Source organism: Xiphophorus couchianus, chromosome 2 (assembly GCF_001444195.1).
Source record: "Xiphophorus couchianus chromosome 2, X_couchianus-1.0, whole genome shotgun sequence".
NCBI lineage: Eukaryota > Metazoa > Chordata > Actinopteri > Cyprinodontiformes > Poeciliidae > Xiphophorus > Xiphophorus couchianus.
In genome coordinates this window covers 29,275,396-29,291,839 of record NC_040229.1, presented here as the reverse complement: position 1 = coordinate 29,291,839, position 16,444 = coordinate 29,275,396, and the positions used below count along the sequence as shown (strand labels likewise).

At 42.6% G+C, this 16,444-nt stretch overlaps 1 protein-coding gene across 1 annotated transcript in view; it reads left to right on the top strand.

The window, feature by feature from the left end:
* The window catches only part of ppm1h (protein phosphatase, Mg2+/Mn2+ dependent, 1H), a 31,309-nt gene extending 15,113 nt beyond the window's left edge, over nucleotides 1-16,196 (top strand). The window contains exons 4-10 of the mRNA XM_028040826.1: nucleotides 1,760-1,872; nucleotides 2,007-2,091; nucleotides 3,475-3,593; nucleotides 9,570-9,633; nucleotides 10,726-10,833; nucleotides 12,971-13,122; nucleotides 14,509-16,196. Of these exons, the coding sequence (XP_027896627.1) occupies nucleotides 1,760-1,872; nucleotides 2,007-2,091; nucleotides 3,475-3,593; nucleotides 9,570-9,633; nucleotides 10,726-10,833; nucleotides 12,971-13,122; nucleotides 14,509-14,656 (789 nt within the window). The 3' untranslated portion in view covers nucleotides 14,657-16,196. The remainder of the gene's footprint in view (nucleotides 1-1,759; nucleotides 1,873-2,006; nucleotides 2,092-3,474; nucleotides 3,594-9,569; nucleotides 9,634-10,725; nucleotides 10,834-12,970; nucleotides 13,123-14,508) is intronic.
* Nucleotides 16,197-16,444: the final 248 nt, after the last annotated feature.

Here is a 16,444-nt window from a genome sequence, read left to right as displayed (position 1 = left end):
AAATTGGGTAAACTTGGACAGCTGACCGAACAAGCAAACGTGTTAATTCAGCGGTCTGCTATATTCAGAGCCTCGGGTCGGATCTGATGTCGGTGTTATTTTAGCAACTTTTAATAATCTGCCGTTTGCCAGTTTTCCACCATACTTTCCTGGGGGCCGTCTGTCTTGCCAGTGTTATGTCTCAGCTTTGACTAATTAGTGAAAAAATGATTAATTCAGTTAATTACCTGCCACTCTGTCCGTCGCCTGGGTTTTCCATCATTTACTGACAGCCATGTCTCGCTGTTCCGTAACTTCTTTAGTTCCATTTTCTGCTTTTGGGGCTCGTAGCTTTTGGGTTTCTTTCAAAGCTACAGGTAGAAAGAAAGTGATTTAAACTTTGCTTTGAGGGCACAAAATCCTACCTTAATTTAGAATCAACAAACTATGAAATATAAGATCAGCTTATGATTGAATTACTATGAAAATGTTCCATTTAACATAGAAATGCACCGATCAGGGTTTTGCCTCCTGATATCGATTTGGACTTCTTGTTGCATTTAATGAGCAGGAGAAAAAGAATCAAAATGTTCAGTGTTTAAGTTGCGAGAGCAAATCAATAGAGAAAATCTGCCAACATCAGTCACTGGCTAACTAATTGGTGGAAATCATTAATTCAGTTCATAATCCTAAATGCTTTTGCACAGCTTTTTGTGTGTTCCTCGAGCTCAGGGTCTTTTTTTCTCTCTGAGAGCTGAGATGTTCTTCTTCTTGATGTTTCAAAGTCACAGTTCTTCTCGGCATGAATAAACCATGATGCAGGCAGGTTATGAGCCGGCAGATGGATAAAAGTTGAGTTTCTGGGAGTACTTCATGATCCGGAGTGTCTCTGTTGGACTTGTGCCTTCTTAAAGCGCAGTGAGCTTCTGTGGCCACTAGGGGGCCTCTCACATCAGGATCTAGGGAAGTGCAACTCTTCCTACCTCCAACATGGATACAGTTGTTTACAATGCCACAGGGAGACAGAAGAAAAAGCATCTCCACAGTATGATGGTGCCACCACCGTGTTTAGCAGTGGGGATGCCGTGTTCAGAGTGATGTGCTTCTGTTGCATGTTTGCCACATCCCTTGTGATCTGTAACATTACTATTGCAGTTTGCAGACTATTCTTGAATAGTGCAATTGGGAGCAGCATAATAAATGCAGAGAATAAATCCTATTTTGCCTATTCTCTTTGCTTCTGTTTGGGATTGATTAAGGCGTCAGAGAGAGCTGACAAGGTAGCTGTGGCTCAGATATGTGCCAGTGCTTTGATTAGACCAATGGCAGGGCAATTATTCATCTAATTAATGGACTGATCGGATGTGTGTTTTTAAAATTATTTTGGGGTTAATTAGCATCATATTGATAAAGACTAATTAACTGCTGGAATAAGCAGCACTCTGTGTAAACTTTCAGTGTCTGGATTCCCTTTATTCAGTGGCTGCTTGACTGATGAACGAATAAATTAATTAATTACATGATAAATACATAGAGGTAGTTTTAATATTACATCAGCTGGGTTCCTACACAGTCTAGGAGAGGTTGGATTTCATCCATCCATCCATCCATCATGGAGTTTTGACAGAAACTGTGGACATGCTGACACACAGAATGTTTATTGATTGTTCGGCTTTAATTCTTAACTCTCTTTGTCTAAAAAAAAATGAATGTTTAGCATAAGACAGGGAAACTTGTCCACATGACGTGCTTACATTGTGTATGTGTGATGGTGTGTCAGGACGTGCAGATCGAAAAGGAGAAGGCGTCCTTCAACATCTCAGGAGGCTGCACCGCTCTACTGGTCGCCTGTCTGCAGGGGAAGCTGTACGTCGGCAACGCAGGGGACAGCAGGTGCGACTCACACCCTCCAACAAACCACGACGAGTTCTAAAGCGCGCCGCGAGCGCTCGTGTTCACTTGCACTTCGCCCAGCCATGTCGCCGTCCGTCCGGCTGAACAGAACTTTGTCTGCCTCTCTCCCTCAGAGCGATCGTCGTGCGAGCTGGGGAAGTCATTCCGGTGTCATCGGAGTTCACGCCGGAGTCAGAGAGACAGCGGCTGCAGTTTCTGGTAAGAAGGAACCAAACCAAGCTACTTTATAGCAAGTACAGCACAAGATCTCTATCTAAGAAAACCCAGCAGAGTCACCGACGTACGGCTTTCACTCCTGGACGAGCGTGTAGCGTCAAGAGAGAATAATTTGCATTGTGTTGTGGCCGTCTGCTACAACTGACTGGGAATTTGAGCACATACACACACACACACACACACACAAAAACACACACAGACGCACTAATCCAAAAGTCGGCTACATTAGTGGCTACATGTAGCTGAGCAACACAGCTGAACAGAAAAAGCTCCCAGCTGGTTTTAAAAGCAGCAGAATGAAAGAGTGTATATAGTTAGTCACAGGAAAGGCTTGGCCAATGGTTTTGCCGAGGAGAGGGTGTTAAACACTGAAAGACAGGGCAGAGTGTGTCATCTGTAGAAGGAGAACGGGGCGTTGTTGGCAACAACGCGTTGGCTAATCTCCCCCCCTTCAGGAAGGTGTTGCAGGTAAACACACGTTTGTTCTACGAAGAGTTCAAAACAAAAAGTTAAAATCTGCGGGTGTTTTCACACCTGCTAGACTGGAGACAAAAATTGCAACGTTTGTTCCATTTTCAGCTAGTGCGGTTCAAGAGCCACTCAGAGGAAGGACATAAAAGCCTCTGAAGAAGACATGATCTCAACTTCCTTCTTCTCAAAATGTAAACAAAAATACAGAAGTGTCAGATTTTAGCGGTTGTTGGATTTCCTTTTTTTTTCTGCCAAAAGATCACAAGCCATTTCTCTCACCAGCACTAGGCTCTGACGATTGTTTTGGTTGTATTTACCCAGAATGCCAGGAGCTGTCATCTGCTTCCTGCTTTTTTGATCCACATCCTGAAATAACAGCAAAAAAAATAAAATAATTAAAAAATTAGACACTAGTAGGAGAATATATAAGGGTCAGGAAAAGGAAATGGACCAAGCACTGAACCCTGTGGTACTCCACAAGTAACGCGGGAATCCAACTGTACATTTATCATTTACGTGACCGAAGGAAGTTTTGTAGATAAAGGAAGATCGTAATGTATTAAGACATCTCTATTGTGAGAAATCTTTTCAGGTAAATGTTTCAATTAGAGTATCTGTTTATCTATTAGTATCTGTTTAGATAAATCATATCTAAATTCTGAGATCTAATCAAGCGGATCAGTCGGGTACAGCATACATGCTGAAGGTTTAGACGAAGCCACCGTCTCTGAACGCTCAACCGAATCAAAACGGCTCAAACAAATCAGGTTTTACAGTCGCCTCCGATGCGTCCTCGTTCACTGGATCATCTTCAAGGAGGATCTTCCAAAGTTTTTCCTGTCCCTGGTGCGTGTCTCCCGCTCTCTAAAGCTTTTCTCTCCTCTCGTTTTGAAGGCGTACATGCAGCCACACCTGCTGGGGAACGAGTTCACACACCTGGAGTTCCCACGCCGGGTGCAGAGGAAGGAGGTGGGGAAGAGGATGCTGTACCGGGACTTCACCATGTCGGGATGGTGGGTTTGCTTAAAGGCTTCGTCGATTTAATGATTGTACCTCAGAGGAGCAGCCTCCACGGCTGGCTTACACTTCGACGAGGACGTGCAGAATTTGAGTACATGTATTAAAATGTGAGATAAATTTGAATTAGTTTAAATTTATGCTGTTATTTTTCTCAGGTCGGTTCATTTTTCCCCGACCATTTACGCTGTGATCCGTTACTTTGCACATACAATTTAGAAGTGGGCAAAGTTTTCTAAGCCGCCTTTCAAAATAAGAAAGACGAGAAAACATCCCTTCAAATAATAATCATTTTCTCACCAAAACGCTTAACCGGCCTGAAAGAGACGGAGCATGGCGCGGACGCTCGTTCATCTGGCCTCCGTCCAGTCAGGAGGACGGCGTGGGGGGAAGGGGGAGGCATCCTGGGGTTTCCATAATAGATATTAGATGCTATTTTTACGCCATGCCATCTGTTTGTTTTTTTGGGGGGGGGAAGCCACAGAGATGGACATGAGGAGCCTAATCTCTGCTCAACGCAGGCAGGAAAAACCTAGAATTAGAATTATTTCCAAGATCTGGGTAAGGTGGACATGTTTTTATTTCTAGATTTTCTTCCTTCTTTTCTAAAATACTTCCTTCCATTCTTCCCTTCCTTTCTGCCAGGTCTTTACTTCAGTGATTCTTTTTCTTCATTCCTTTTTTCTCTCTTCCCTTTGTACTTTTCTTCTTTCCTTTTCACCTCCTTTTGCCCCTTTTGTCCTTCATTTCTTTGCTTCGTTTTCTCCTTCTGTCCTTCCTTCCCCACTTTTTCTTGTCTCTTTTTCAGTTACTTTTTTCCCTCACTTCCCTCCTGTTCTTCTTTTTTTCCATTCCTTCCTTCCTTTCCGTCTTTTAATTTCCGTCCACATTGCTTTTCTTTATTCCTGTTTTTCTTCTTTGGTCATTTCTTTTTGCCTGTCCAATTTTCTCTTCCGTCTTGACCTCGGCAGAAATATCTGCAGCGAATTCTCTGTGAACTGTGATACTTTGAGAAACTGAACCGAGTGACTCAGTTTCTGGAAAGGTCAGAGTGTGTGTAGGAGCTGCTAGTAGGTCGACTGCAAAACATGTTGAAACTGTGATTAGGTTTTTCGGATATTGTGCAAAACAAAAGATGAATATACAAACTTTCTCCACCCTGTAAAGTACAGCGGAGGACTTGTGATGCTGTGGGCCGGCTTCGTTTCCACTTGTGATTCAGCCTAAGAAGGCCTCTTACCTGCACTAGAATTGTGCAGTTAGATGCAGCAAAAATGCTTACATAATATACAGTGTTTTCAAGGTGAGGACACCAGGAAGAAAATAAAATTCCTTCACCTTCGGGCGCTATTCTGGAGGAGCGATTTAAAAAAAAAAATGGAGTACCGTCTGTAAAAAGTGAGACACAGATGTGAAAATGCAGAGAAACAAAGGCCGTGGTGTGTGTTGCCCCTGCAGGAATACACACACGCAGAACGGAGGAGACCACGGGAGATGAGCGGGATTATCTCCGGCGCCTCCTCATCGCCGCTCCTGTTCGGTGGCTCGGCTTCGCCTCGGCGCATGTAGGTCAGCGTTGCCGGGCCCAGAGCTCTCAACCTGCTTGTCGTCTCCGCAGCGCAGACGCTTTGTGATGTATTTTTAATCAGGCTCTTCCCATAACCCAGTTCTGCTGCGGCTTCGCCCAGACCGGGTCTGGGTTTCGACTTTAAAACCCCCGTAAGCTAGCGCGGCTGATTGCTTTGATGTGTAAGAGGCTTCGCTGTTTATCCCCCGCAGGCTCAGTACTTCCTAATGACAGTGAAGCTTTTTGTCTCTGGATGTGCGCTGCTGTCCTGCTCTCCTCTAACACCCCGACGGCCAGACCTCCACTTTAGCGAAACCTTACTGACCTGCAGACGTCCTCGCTCACTCTCTACGCCTCCTCCATCTCTGCCAGTCGGGCCACAGGGGTAAAAATCAGGCGTTGGAGACTTTTAACGGTTGTTGTTGGCACGGGAACGGAACCGGGCGGTTTCGTTTGCACAGAACGATGGACGTTGACCGGTCGGCCAAGGCGAGGTGTCAGGTGGAAAGGAAAGATGGGGAGGAGAGAGCGAAGGAAACCAAAACGCAAAGAAGCGAGTGGGTTGAATCAATCTGCAAAGACGGACAAACGTAAAGCTGGAGGTCAAGGCGCTCAGAGGAAGGAGGAGAGTCGGAGATCGTTGGCCGTGGAGGAGTTGGCAGGATTAGTATGGAGTCCGAGTGAGACCGGGGAGGCCTTAAAGTTGTCCAAAATATAGAAAAGAAGGAGGAAAAGAGAAATGTCAGGAGAATGACGGATCAGGTGGAGTTAGGTGAGCTTCTGGTTCAAGACTGCACAACCAGAATCAGAACCAGAACATGGAGAGGTTCCGTTTGGTATTTACCACAAATCTGGAACAAACTTCCAGAAAACTACAAAACTGCCGAAACGCCGACTTCCTTTAAGCCAAGACTTGTTTAGTTGTGGATTATTAAAAACTACAACGTCACTCAGCAAATCTGATGATAATTATTCTTGCGTGTTGCTTGTTTCGTGAATGGTGACTGTCTTATGATTTCATCACGTGAAGCGCTTTGAACGTCCTTGTAGCTGAAATGTGCTTCACAAATAAACTTGGCTTGACTTTAAAAGGGGGTCTCTGGGAAAAAAAAATAACCGGAAACACAAATGATTGATGAAAGATTTCTTCCATTCCAAAACTTCCTCAGTTTTTAAATAATTTCATTCATAAAGGCCCTTTGCTAAATCAGGAATTTCCTGTGATTAAAGAATATTTTTACTCAATTTCACTCAACACATCCAAGCCTGATTACTGCCAGATTTGTCAAATCAAGAAATCATTCAAATGTAACTGGTCTGACAACATGACAGCGGCTAAAACTGCCCAAAGTGCAAGATGTCCTGATCAAACAAATTCAGGAACTGATGAGAAACAACGTCGCTGACGTTAATCAGTCTGTAAAGGTCAACAAAAAGTCATGTTTAGAGCAATTTGGACAAAAATTTTGATATGTTCATGGGGTGTCGAAATTGCCCCAAGAACATATAAACGTCTCATCTGTGAGGTCACAGTCAAACTCTGGGTCCTCACAAGTGGATTTCTAAATATTTACGGGAAAATAAGGATACAGGAGCATGGCGGGATTAAAGTTCCCGGCCAAAACGGGAGACTTGACAGGTTGGCGGCGGTATGATGCAGGTGTCGCGCGTTGGAGAACATTAGAGAGCAAACGGCATCGTGGAGTCCAAAAGAAACACACAGCAAACGGGTCAAAAGAGAAAGTCGAGAGGAGAAGATTAAATCAGGCTAAAAAACAAACTATTTATTTGACCAGTTTTGAACTTCTCATGAAACGCTGTTCGGTACTCGTTCCTGAGAGTGCCGACCAACTCCTGACTGCAAACCGACTAAGACGTGGCGGACGGATTTGAAAGTTGCTCACCGTCTGATGGGGAAGAGCCTGAGCCATTTTGCAGCGGAGGCAGAAAGTTTCTCTCTGTAGCCGGGCCCAAACGATCAATCGGATTAATGGCGTTGAGTCGATTATTGAAATAATCATCAACTAATTTAGCAATTGATTGATTCGTTAACTCAAAAAAACGCAATTTGCTGAAAGAAAAACATTACTAGTAGTCATTAAATAGTAAAAGGTGGATTATTATGGATTAATATTCTAATCCATAAATTAACCAGATCAGTTCTGGACTGTCTTGATTTCAAGTCGAGCAGGAAAAGCTGATTTATTCATTTTTTTATATGTTGATGTTGGACCGTTAATGTTACAAATGATCAAGTGTGAAGGAACGCTGCCTCATTGCATTTTAGGCAAAATGTCGCTTTCGCATAAAAACCAGCAATTGAATTATTTCATTATTTGCACTTTTGAACTAATTTCTAATATTGTATAAAAAGGTTTAGATAAAAAATCCAGTCCAGTCTTTAAAAATCCAATTCATCACCAGAATAATCGATAGATTAATCGCTAAACTATCTGGTAGAGACCATCTTCGGACGCTCTGTGTCATATTCTGCCGCAAACCTGGCGGCTGTGCGTCAAGTTTGTGCTTCTGAAGTGAAAACGTTGGAACAGACAAGGCACTGCAAGATGGTGCAGTAATTATGATGGAGCACAAGCAGATTTTAACTAGATGTAATCACAGTTCCTCTCTCCCTCCGGCCTGAAGTCGCCCGCTGAGAAGACGGTCAGCCCTCCTCCCCACTCAGCCCTCCTCTTGGTTGGCCACGCGCTGCTGTGGCTCGGGCTGCCAAACAGCCGTCGATGTTGTGGTCAGACTCCCCAGCTGCTCAGCAACTTGCGTTGCTGGTTTTGCGCTCGGTGAAGGGATCGTCAGGGCTCATCTCGTAGGACGCGGGTCTCAAACGGGACGCCGTCCTCAAAAGCTCTCCAGGGGGAAAAACTCCCCGTTGTGGGAGTCTGTATGAAACCGACACATTTAGGTGGAAAAATGTGGTCCTTTTAAAGTAGATATTGTCAGTCTTACGTAATGTATACTTTTTTTTTGTAGCTCGGAGCAGTCTCATTCTGTTGTGCTCGCCTTGATAGCCTGCGCCGCTCCAAGAACTGCTGAGTGCAGCGTTGTTGGCGCTCGCCTGAGGTGGAAACATATGGCCTCTCTGAGTAAAACCAGCAGTGATGTGAAAACCATCCTGGTCTTGTGTTTCAGAGCAGCTGAAATGCATTCGGTATGGGGAAGGGAGCGAGGCTACGGCACGGTATAGTTTATTTATAACAGCAAAACCCAAACTTTCCAGCTTCTTTTGACCCAAAGAACAGGAATGACCCAGACTCTTGCTCAAATGTAAAGTGTACCATTTAAAAACCGGTGCAACAACAACTCGATTATCACCGACATGTTGCTTTGATTATGTGAATGCTGTGAGGCATCCGATTGTTCTGGTTGCTAATTTTTTGGACTTTTAGCGTTTTTGTGCTGTTTACATTTCTAAAACATTCTGCTCATTCAGAAAATTCTGGCTCTGACTTTTGGTTTTGATACCTGCTACATTCTATGAAATATTAAGCTTTTTGTGGTCGTTTTTGGCCACCTTGAAATAAATGGAGCATCTAAAATTTACTGCTAAAAGAGCCTCTACATACTTTAAATTAGAAACAGTATTCAAAGTTTTTAATGTAGTGGCGCCCTTTGGCTACTACTGCATGATTCAGATTTTTCATACCTTTTACAGTTTTCTCAACATCCCTCTTCAGGTTTTTGGTCACATTATACTCATTTTCCAGAAAAAAAAAACACACAAAAAAACGTGGGTTGCTGTGGTTGCTAAGCAATTGAGCCACAGCGATCCTCTCTAGCTTTTTGAGAATCCCAAACAAATGATTCTTACTCATTCACATTTCAGCATGTTCCTTTTGTATTTAATGTGAAATGGAAAGAATACGTTTTTACTGGCTTGTGTTGCTGATTAGCTTTATGTTTTTATGCATTTAGCAGATGCTTTAATCCAAAGTGACTTAGAAACGAGAACATAACAACTCGCTTAATGTCAAAGCTAACATAAAGCTACTTCAAAGACTAGCCAGGTTCTCTCAGGTGACAGGCCCTAGCTTAAGCAGCTAGCCGACATGCTAATGTTATTATTTTAGCTAATATTAACATTTTAGTTAATGTTGGTATTGTTGTACATTTTAACACGCTACCTGCGTTTTAGCCAGTTGTTAGGATAAGTAGATGAACTAATTTCCTTATGTTACCTAAGAATCCACCGTTGGCGTGTTGGCTAGCATTAAAATTTATTTTAAAAGAAGAAAAGGTGGTTATGCAAGTTTCTTATCCACATAATCCTGCGTCCACCTTGGCAGAGTCGTGATGCTGGAGCTGGAATCAACGCGTCCTCAGGCTATAAGCACGCCGCCTGCCGTAAATCATAAGAAAGCCATTAACGTGTCGTCTTTCCTTTACTCAGGGCGTATAAAACCATAGAGGACGATGACCTGAAGTTCCCTCTGATCTACGGCGAGGGGAAGAAGGTAAGCGTTGTTCGGCAGCCACTCGCTGACAGCTACGTCTGCGGCCGTGAAAGCCTCATCTGTAATCAAACCTCTCAGTCAGCCCCCATCCTGCCACCCACCGTACGGGGCAGCAGGACTCATTTGTGAAATCTTGGTCAACAAGATGACCCAGGGATTTTAGGTTTATCGCAATAAAACAGTGGCACCCCCAAGAGATGGGTAGAAGGGGGCTACAGCCCCACTGGAAAAAAAAGCTGCCTACCTCACTGGCCATGTTAAGTTCATGCAAAGGCATAGAGAGTCATGCTGATCAATCAAGCCATAAATATATAACCCAATATATATAACAAAATATACATAAATATATTTAAAAATAATCCTTAGTACTGATGGAAAAGTACTAGTTCCACCGGCAGGTTATTTCACTTTCAATAAGACTTTTCTTGCTGTATTTATTTTATTTAGTTTTTTTTACTTGTGTGAGCCTAAGATTTTTACTGGTCACCCCTAAGAAGATTTTTGTTGCGGCGCTACTAGAACGCAAACCTTAAATAGCGAAAGTACTGAGCAATTTTATCGGTACTTTGGCTCAGAGATTAAAAAAACATAGTCATGTGATCAGCACATTGTTCTTTCCCCGCTGGTTCTCCCTTCAGGCTGTGACGTTGTGAGTACAGTGCAGCGTCACATTTGAGATGTATTGGAAAGGGCAAAGCCAGACGAGACGGATGTGAATCTATTCCTTTAGCTGCTGCTTTGAAAGGCCGTAAAAAATAGCCATATGGTATATGATGAGTTTCTATTTGTATTCTCAAAGAAGTTGTTTAAAATGTCATATTTCTAAATAATAAACGACCACTGGTGACTTAGTTCCTGACTGTGTGGTCCGTTCTTTGTTGGTCAGATCTGCGTAATTTGTCCTGACCTTCAAAAACCCAGATCCAAAGCTCTGCTAATCAGAGCCGAGTTCACGAGCAAAAGGTTTCCCGGAAGGCCGATCCTTCCTCTGACAGTAGAGGTGGCTCTGAGGTGTTTTGAGTTTTACATTTTGTTCCCTCAGAAAACGAGGAGATTAAAGAAACGGATCATACGTCTCTGATCTTTCTGCAGGCGAGAGTGTTGGCGACCATCGGGGTCACGAGAGGCTTCGGGGACCACAACCTGAGAGTTCACGACTCCAACATTTACATCAAGCCCTTTCTGTCCTGCTGCCCAGAGGTGTGCCGATTATTTTCCACGTCTCTTATTATTTAGAACACATTAGCAACCTGCACAGTCAGGTCGATGAATCGCCTCATCAGCAGTCACTGCTCTGACTGTGTAATATAGATGGAATCAACTTACTGGAGGAACATGTTAGATTTAATGTGTGTGTGTGTGTGTGTGTGTGTGTGTGTGTGTGTGCTTGTGTGTGAGACAAATTAAAATCAAAATTCTCTCTCTTTTTGTAGCCCCAACCCTTTAAATCCTTTAAAAATGAAACTTGTGTCAAGGCAAAATTGTAACCAACAAGTCTCATAATTTCATAATTAAAACTGTTTTTTTTTTAATTATGTTAATATTAACTTACATCATAATATTAATACTTTTTGTCATAAATTCTTGTTGCTTCATGTATTGGTGCTTTAGCTGTTCTCTGAGTGTTTATCAAATTCAATCCATTTCTCAGATTTTTGTGCGCAAATGATATTTTTCTTTGTCTAACTTGGATTTACAAGTGAAACAAAACTTTAAGCTTTACGCAGAATGTTTCCCAGTACTGAGCTGTACTGAACAAAACAGCGCAAGACTGACAGGATCTGCACATATTTGATGAAACAAAATACCCCAGGTACCTACGGAGCTACATTGAGATCAGAAAATTTGTAAAAAAAAAAAACCAAAAACTTGAATCTGAAAAATATTTTTGGAACATTTGTTTTAGTTTAAATGTTTTAAAAATATTTTTCCATTTCAAATCTTTTCTCACTCAACTTTTTTTTTTTGTTTGTGTGCAAGATCTCTGACCCCAATTTAGCTCCATAGATACCAATCAAAAAGGCCCCTTTGTATTGAAGAGTGCACTCTGGGAAGACGCACTCTGACCCTCCCCACAGTCCTTTCCCCTCGTAGCAACGACTGCACGTGATCGCATTAGTCACCAAGGTCGGGAACTCTCTCCATCCTCGCTCCGCTGCTGCCGAGTTCAGGCGCAGGTCAAGCCTCGTTCGTCGGAGATGAGTTGAGACGCTTTAGTGAGAGACGTCGTTCTGAAGAATCCGAATAATGTTTTAAGTGGCGCTGACAAACAGTCAGCATAAAGCGTTCAGGTTGACCTTAAATTATTATGTTTTTAAATTTGAGCATAAAATTCAATCGTACTCCTCCAGACAGCATGTTTGCTGCCGTATTGAGAAATCCAGGAATTATTGGGTCATCTGTGTTTTGTTCTGGGAAGCCTGACTGAAGTCATGAGGTTTACTGTGTGACCCAGACAGAGGGCCGTCAGATTTCTTTCATTATCTTCACAGTGTCCGAGCGCTGAGCTCTTTTCCCAGCAGCCTCGGCTGCAAGGCCGTCTGTCTGCTGTCTCTGTATCAGAGGGATAAATGGTGTGTGGGCAGAAAGTTTACAGATTTAAAATTCTTTTATTTTTATTTTTATAAGGCTCCCATTAGTTCCGTTACAGGAATTCATAAACTGAAGTCGAAAGTGTTTAGCAGCTGTGCAGCACGCCAAATATGACATTTACATGTAGTAGGAACCAAAGGTCTTTTAGTTTTTAGCATTTTAAAATTGAAAAACACTGAAATTTTAAACCTTTTACAAGGGATGACCAAAGTGTGGCTCCCGGGCCCTTTTGCAGACCTTGGCATTATTTTGTGTGGCCTTCTACAATTTAGAAATTATTTAACTTTTTTTTTTTTTTTTTTTGTGGGGGCATTGGAAATTTTCACTGACAAATTAAAATCTTAAAATTGAAAACGGAAAAATATTTTTCACTTAACGTGTTAGTAGACACAAACATCCAGTGATTTTCTTTTTTTCTTTTTTCAAAAGCAACCTTGGGCGCAACGTTTGTTTGTCTTGGCTGAACACAGCAACTGTTTCTGAAGACAAATTGACCTATAAATAATTTTTCATGACTTAAATAAGTATTAGTAGGCATTAGAAGCATTCGTTGTTGTTTGGTGGTTTGAGCCAAATTTAAGACAATATCTCTATCGGACATAATATGGGAAGTAAATCCACTCAGATTATGTTACTGCTATGAGAAATAACATAATCCTGAGACTGTTTACTGTATTCCTGTTGAGTTGGATTCTAAAACTGCTCCATCTCCACTCTTGCCTTTCCCCCCCTCATCCGCCTCCAGGTCAGAGTTTACCCCTTATCGCAGTTCGAGCACGGAGCAGATGACGTTCTGATTCTGGGAACCGACGGCCTGTGGGACGTCCTCTCTAACCAGGAAGTGGCCGAAGCGGTCACCGGTTTCCTGGCGAACTGCGACCCAGACGACCAGCACAGGCACGTTCTTCCACCCCGACCCGCCCTGCCCCGTCCTGTGCCGGCGCAGCTGCAGCCAGTCAGGCCTGAACTTCTGCTCACCCCCGTCTCTCCTGACAGTTTATCTGGCTCAGATTATGCAAAATTTCCAAAACATTTATTTGTTTTATAAAACAATTGTATTTATCAGGATATCACCTCACCTTAGGTGTCAAACTCATTTTCACTTTTGGCCCCATCAAGATCACGAATGTTCTTAACGGGCTGGTTTTGCTGGAGAATATTGATCAAAACCAATTAACAAACTGTTTAACTATTATTAAATAGACGTGTCTGCATTCGTACAATTAAACAGTAATGAACAGTTTTTTTTCGGTTCCTGCGAGATTTTGCTATTGTTTTTTTGCTATATTTTCTACAATCAAAGTCACTAATTTTGTGGTGATAATTTCGTCCCGTCTCCCGGGACTTTTTGTTACTCGGATCGGACAAGGCTGAGACAGCAGACTAGTAGAAGTAAGAAATACTGCCACCTGCGGGTGGGAGTAGTAAGCAGGGTTGGGCATTAACTTAGTTACATTTACTCCAGGAACGTTTTGGCAAAATTGCTCTTCACGGAGTAGTTTAAGAGTGATTTTTGTTTTTACTTGAGTAATTTCATTACAAGATAACGCTAGTCTTATTTGCGTAAAATGTCTGGATTGTGAGAAACTCCACCAAATAAAGAACGGGCTTGTTTTAACTAAAACTTTATCAGACAGTTAGTTTCACAAATTTCATATTAATTCTGTAAAATTATTTCTTTTCCTTATCATTACTGTTATTTACATGAGCCATTTTAATTTTGGGCTTTAAACTACCAAAAATGTCCACATAACTTGATAACTTTGATCCATCCGATAACATCATTTTTAAATATTAAATGATTGCTGTTTTGATGAGCTACTCGGTACTTGAGTCGCCGTTTCACCAAATACTGTTTTTACCCTGACCTGAGTAAAAATAAGTTGAGGTAGTGCTTCTCCTCTGGGAGTTAGCAGTCAATTAAACTCAATGTTTTTGACCGTTTTTGTTTAAAATCTGCGATAAACTCGCAATCGTTAATCGGCGCCAAATAGTGCGAGGATCCTTCGATTTTGAGTGGATTTCTATTGTCGCGGAAAAAAACGGGGACAGATTGATGAAATTTGGCAGTAAACAGATAAAAGCCACATTGATTTGATTGATAAGATCATATTTAAGCTCACACGTTACCTGGAAGGATCCACCTACGAGTCCCTCTGGAGCCTGGAGGGCCACGTCGGACGCTACGGCGGGCCGGATGTTGGCCCTTGGGCCTCGAGTTTGACACACGCGCCTCGCGGCGTAAACTACGCAGCGCTTCATTAATCACGTCTGCTTTCACAGGTACACAATGGCCGCTCAGGACCTGGTGATGAGGGCGCGTGGGGAGCTGAAGGATCGCGGCTGGAGGATATCCAACGACAGATTGGGCTCCGGAGACGACATCTCCGTCTACATCATCCCCCTCATGTACGGAAACAAGCAGAACTAGCAGAGGAACAACAGCCAAAATGTTTTCCTCTCCTTCATCTTTTTTTGGTTGTTGTTGTTGCTGTAAAGACGTGCGGATTTCCGGAAGGATCCGAGCCGTTTCTTCCTCTCCGGACTTGGATTTCTCTTTGTCGTAAAGAAGAAAACGAGAAACCAGACAACGAAAGGAACTGCCGATGACTTGAATTTTTCTTTTTTTTTTTCTTCTTTAAGTCTTGAGGAAAGCTATCTTTAGCTCGGACGCTCTGGCGGACGGTGCGGTGGCGTGCGTCTCAGGACCGCCGTTACTTCGCAATGCACAATATTTATAAATGTGATGCGTGTAAATACTAGCACGGCGTTTGACAAAAGTGGGATTTGTGGAATATTTGTATGATGAAGGAAAAAAAAAAAGGTCTTGGCACTGAAATGGAGAAAAATAAATGTCAAATCATTCGGTCAGCCAGGCCTCGGTTAGCGTTTTGGTGAACTAGACTTAGCAGAACTACAATTCCCAGCCCAGGTTCGACTCTAATCAAAAAAAGAACAAAAGGCCTCTTTCTCTTGCACTTTGAGAACTTTCTGTCTTCCTCTTCCTTTGACTAAGAGGTGCCTCCGACATGAATTGATCAAATGTTTTTGTTTTTTTCCATAAAGTACTTCTAAGTGACACCCATAGACGCTGACAGCTGAGTGGACAATCATCTTCCATGTCTCTACAATCACTATGTTGTTGTCAGATCCGGTGGGTTTTTTCATGTTTTTGTCCAGGTTGAGTCTTGTGAGTGCAGAGGAACTTCAACTAAAGTGCCTTGCAAAAGTATTCACACCCCTTGAACCTTTCCGCGTTTTGAAATGTTACAGTCACACAAACGTCGGTGTGTTTAATGGTGATTATTGTTTATTGTTGTATGTGTGAGCTAAATCGTCCCATGTCGGAGTATATGTGAACATAAATCTTCACCTCTTGCTACGTATTCCCAATAATATTTAGATCTGGACTTTGACTAGGCCGTGCTAGCTCCAGTCTTAAGTCTCAATTTTTACCTCTGCTTGTTTGTTTTGCCATTGTTCAGCGTGATAAATATTTTTTATGTATTTACGCTGACAGCAAATTGCTTCTGAAGCTAGTCGGCGGCTGCGTAGGTTTTATTTTGGCGTATCGGGAGCAAAACGTGTCGAAAAACACGTTTGATATATTAAGTTTGTGTTAAAAGTAAAAAAAAAAAAGTTCAAAGAGTGTGAATAGTACTGTATAGCACCAGTGTTTTATTTTCTCCATATTTTCATTTTATTGTTTTCTATGTAGATCTCGTCACGCTGTCAGCCATAGAAAAACAGAAATAAGATGTTCCAGGAGGAGCAGAATGAGACGCTATTTTTGTGGAAGAGCAAAAATATATTAGAAACCGCGCGGTAATCTTTCCTGCGGTGACCGCAAGAGTTCGTGTTCCTTGAGTTCTCCCCCCCCACACACACACACATTTTGTAACTTTAAAGCCACTAATGTTTTTGTCACGTTTCATGTGGATTTGGACAAATAAAAGTGGCTCATAATCGAATGACGTGGTGCAGAAATAAAATGGCGAGAGGAAACGTCACAAAACAGAGTGAGAACGCACCTGCAGCAAAAACAGACGAGTTGATGGTGGACAGGAGCTGCTTTGGGTCTGTTGTCATTCGGGTTCGTGTTCGCACGTTCCCAGCTTCTCTGCAGGAGCTCCGAGGACCATCTGGTCCCGTCAGAACCAGCGCCACATCCGCCTGCAGTTGGACCAGCACTGATCTGGCACTCTACTCCTACTCTCAA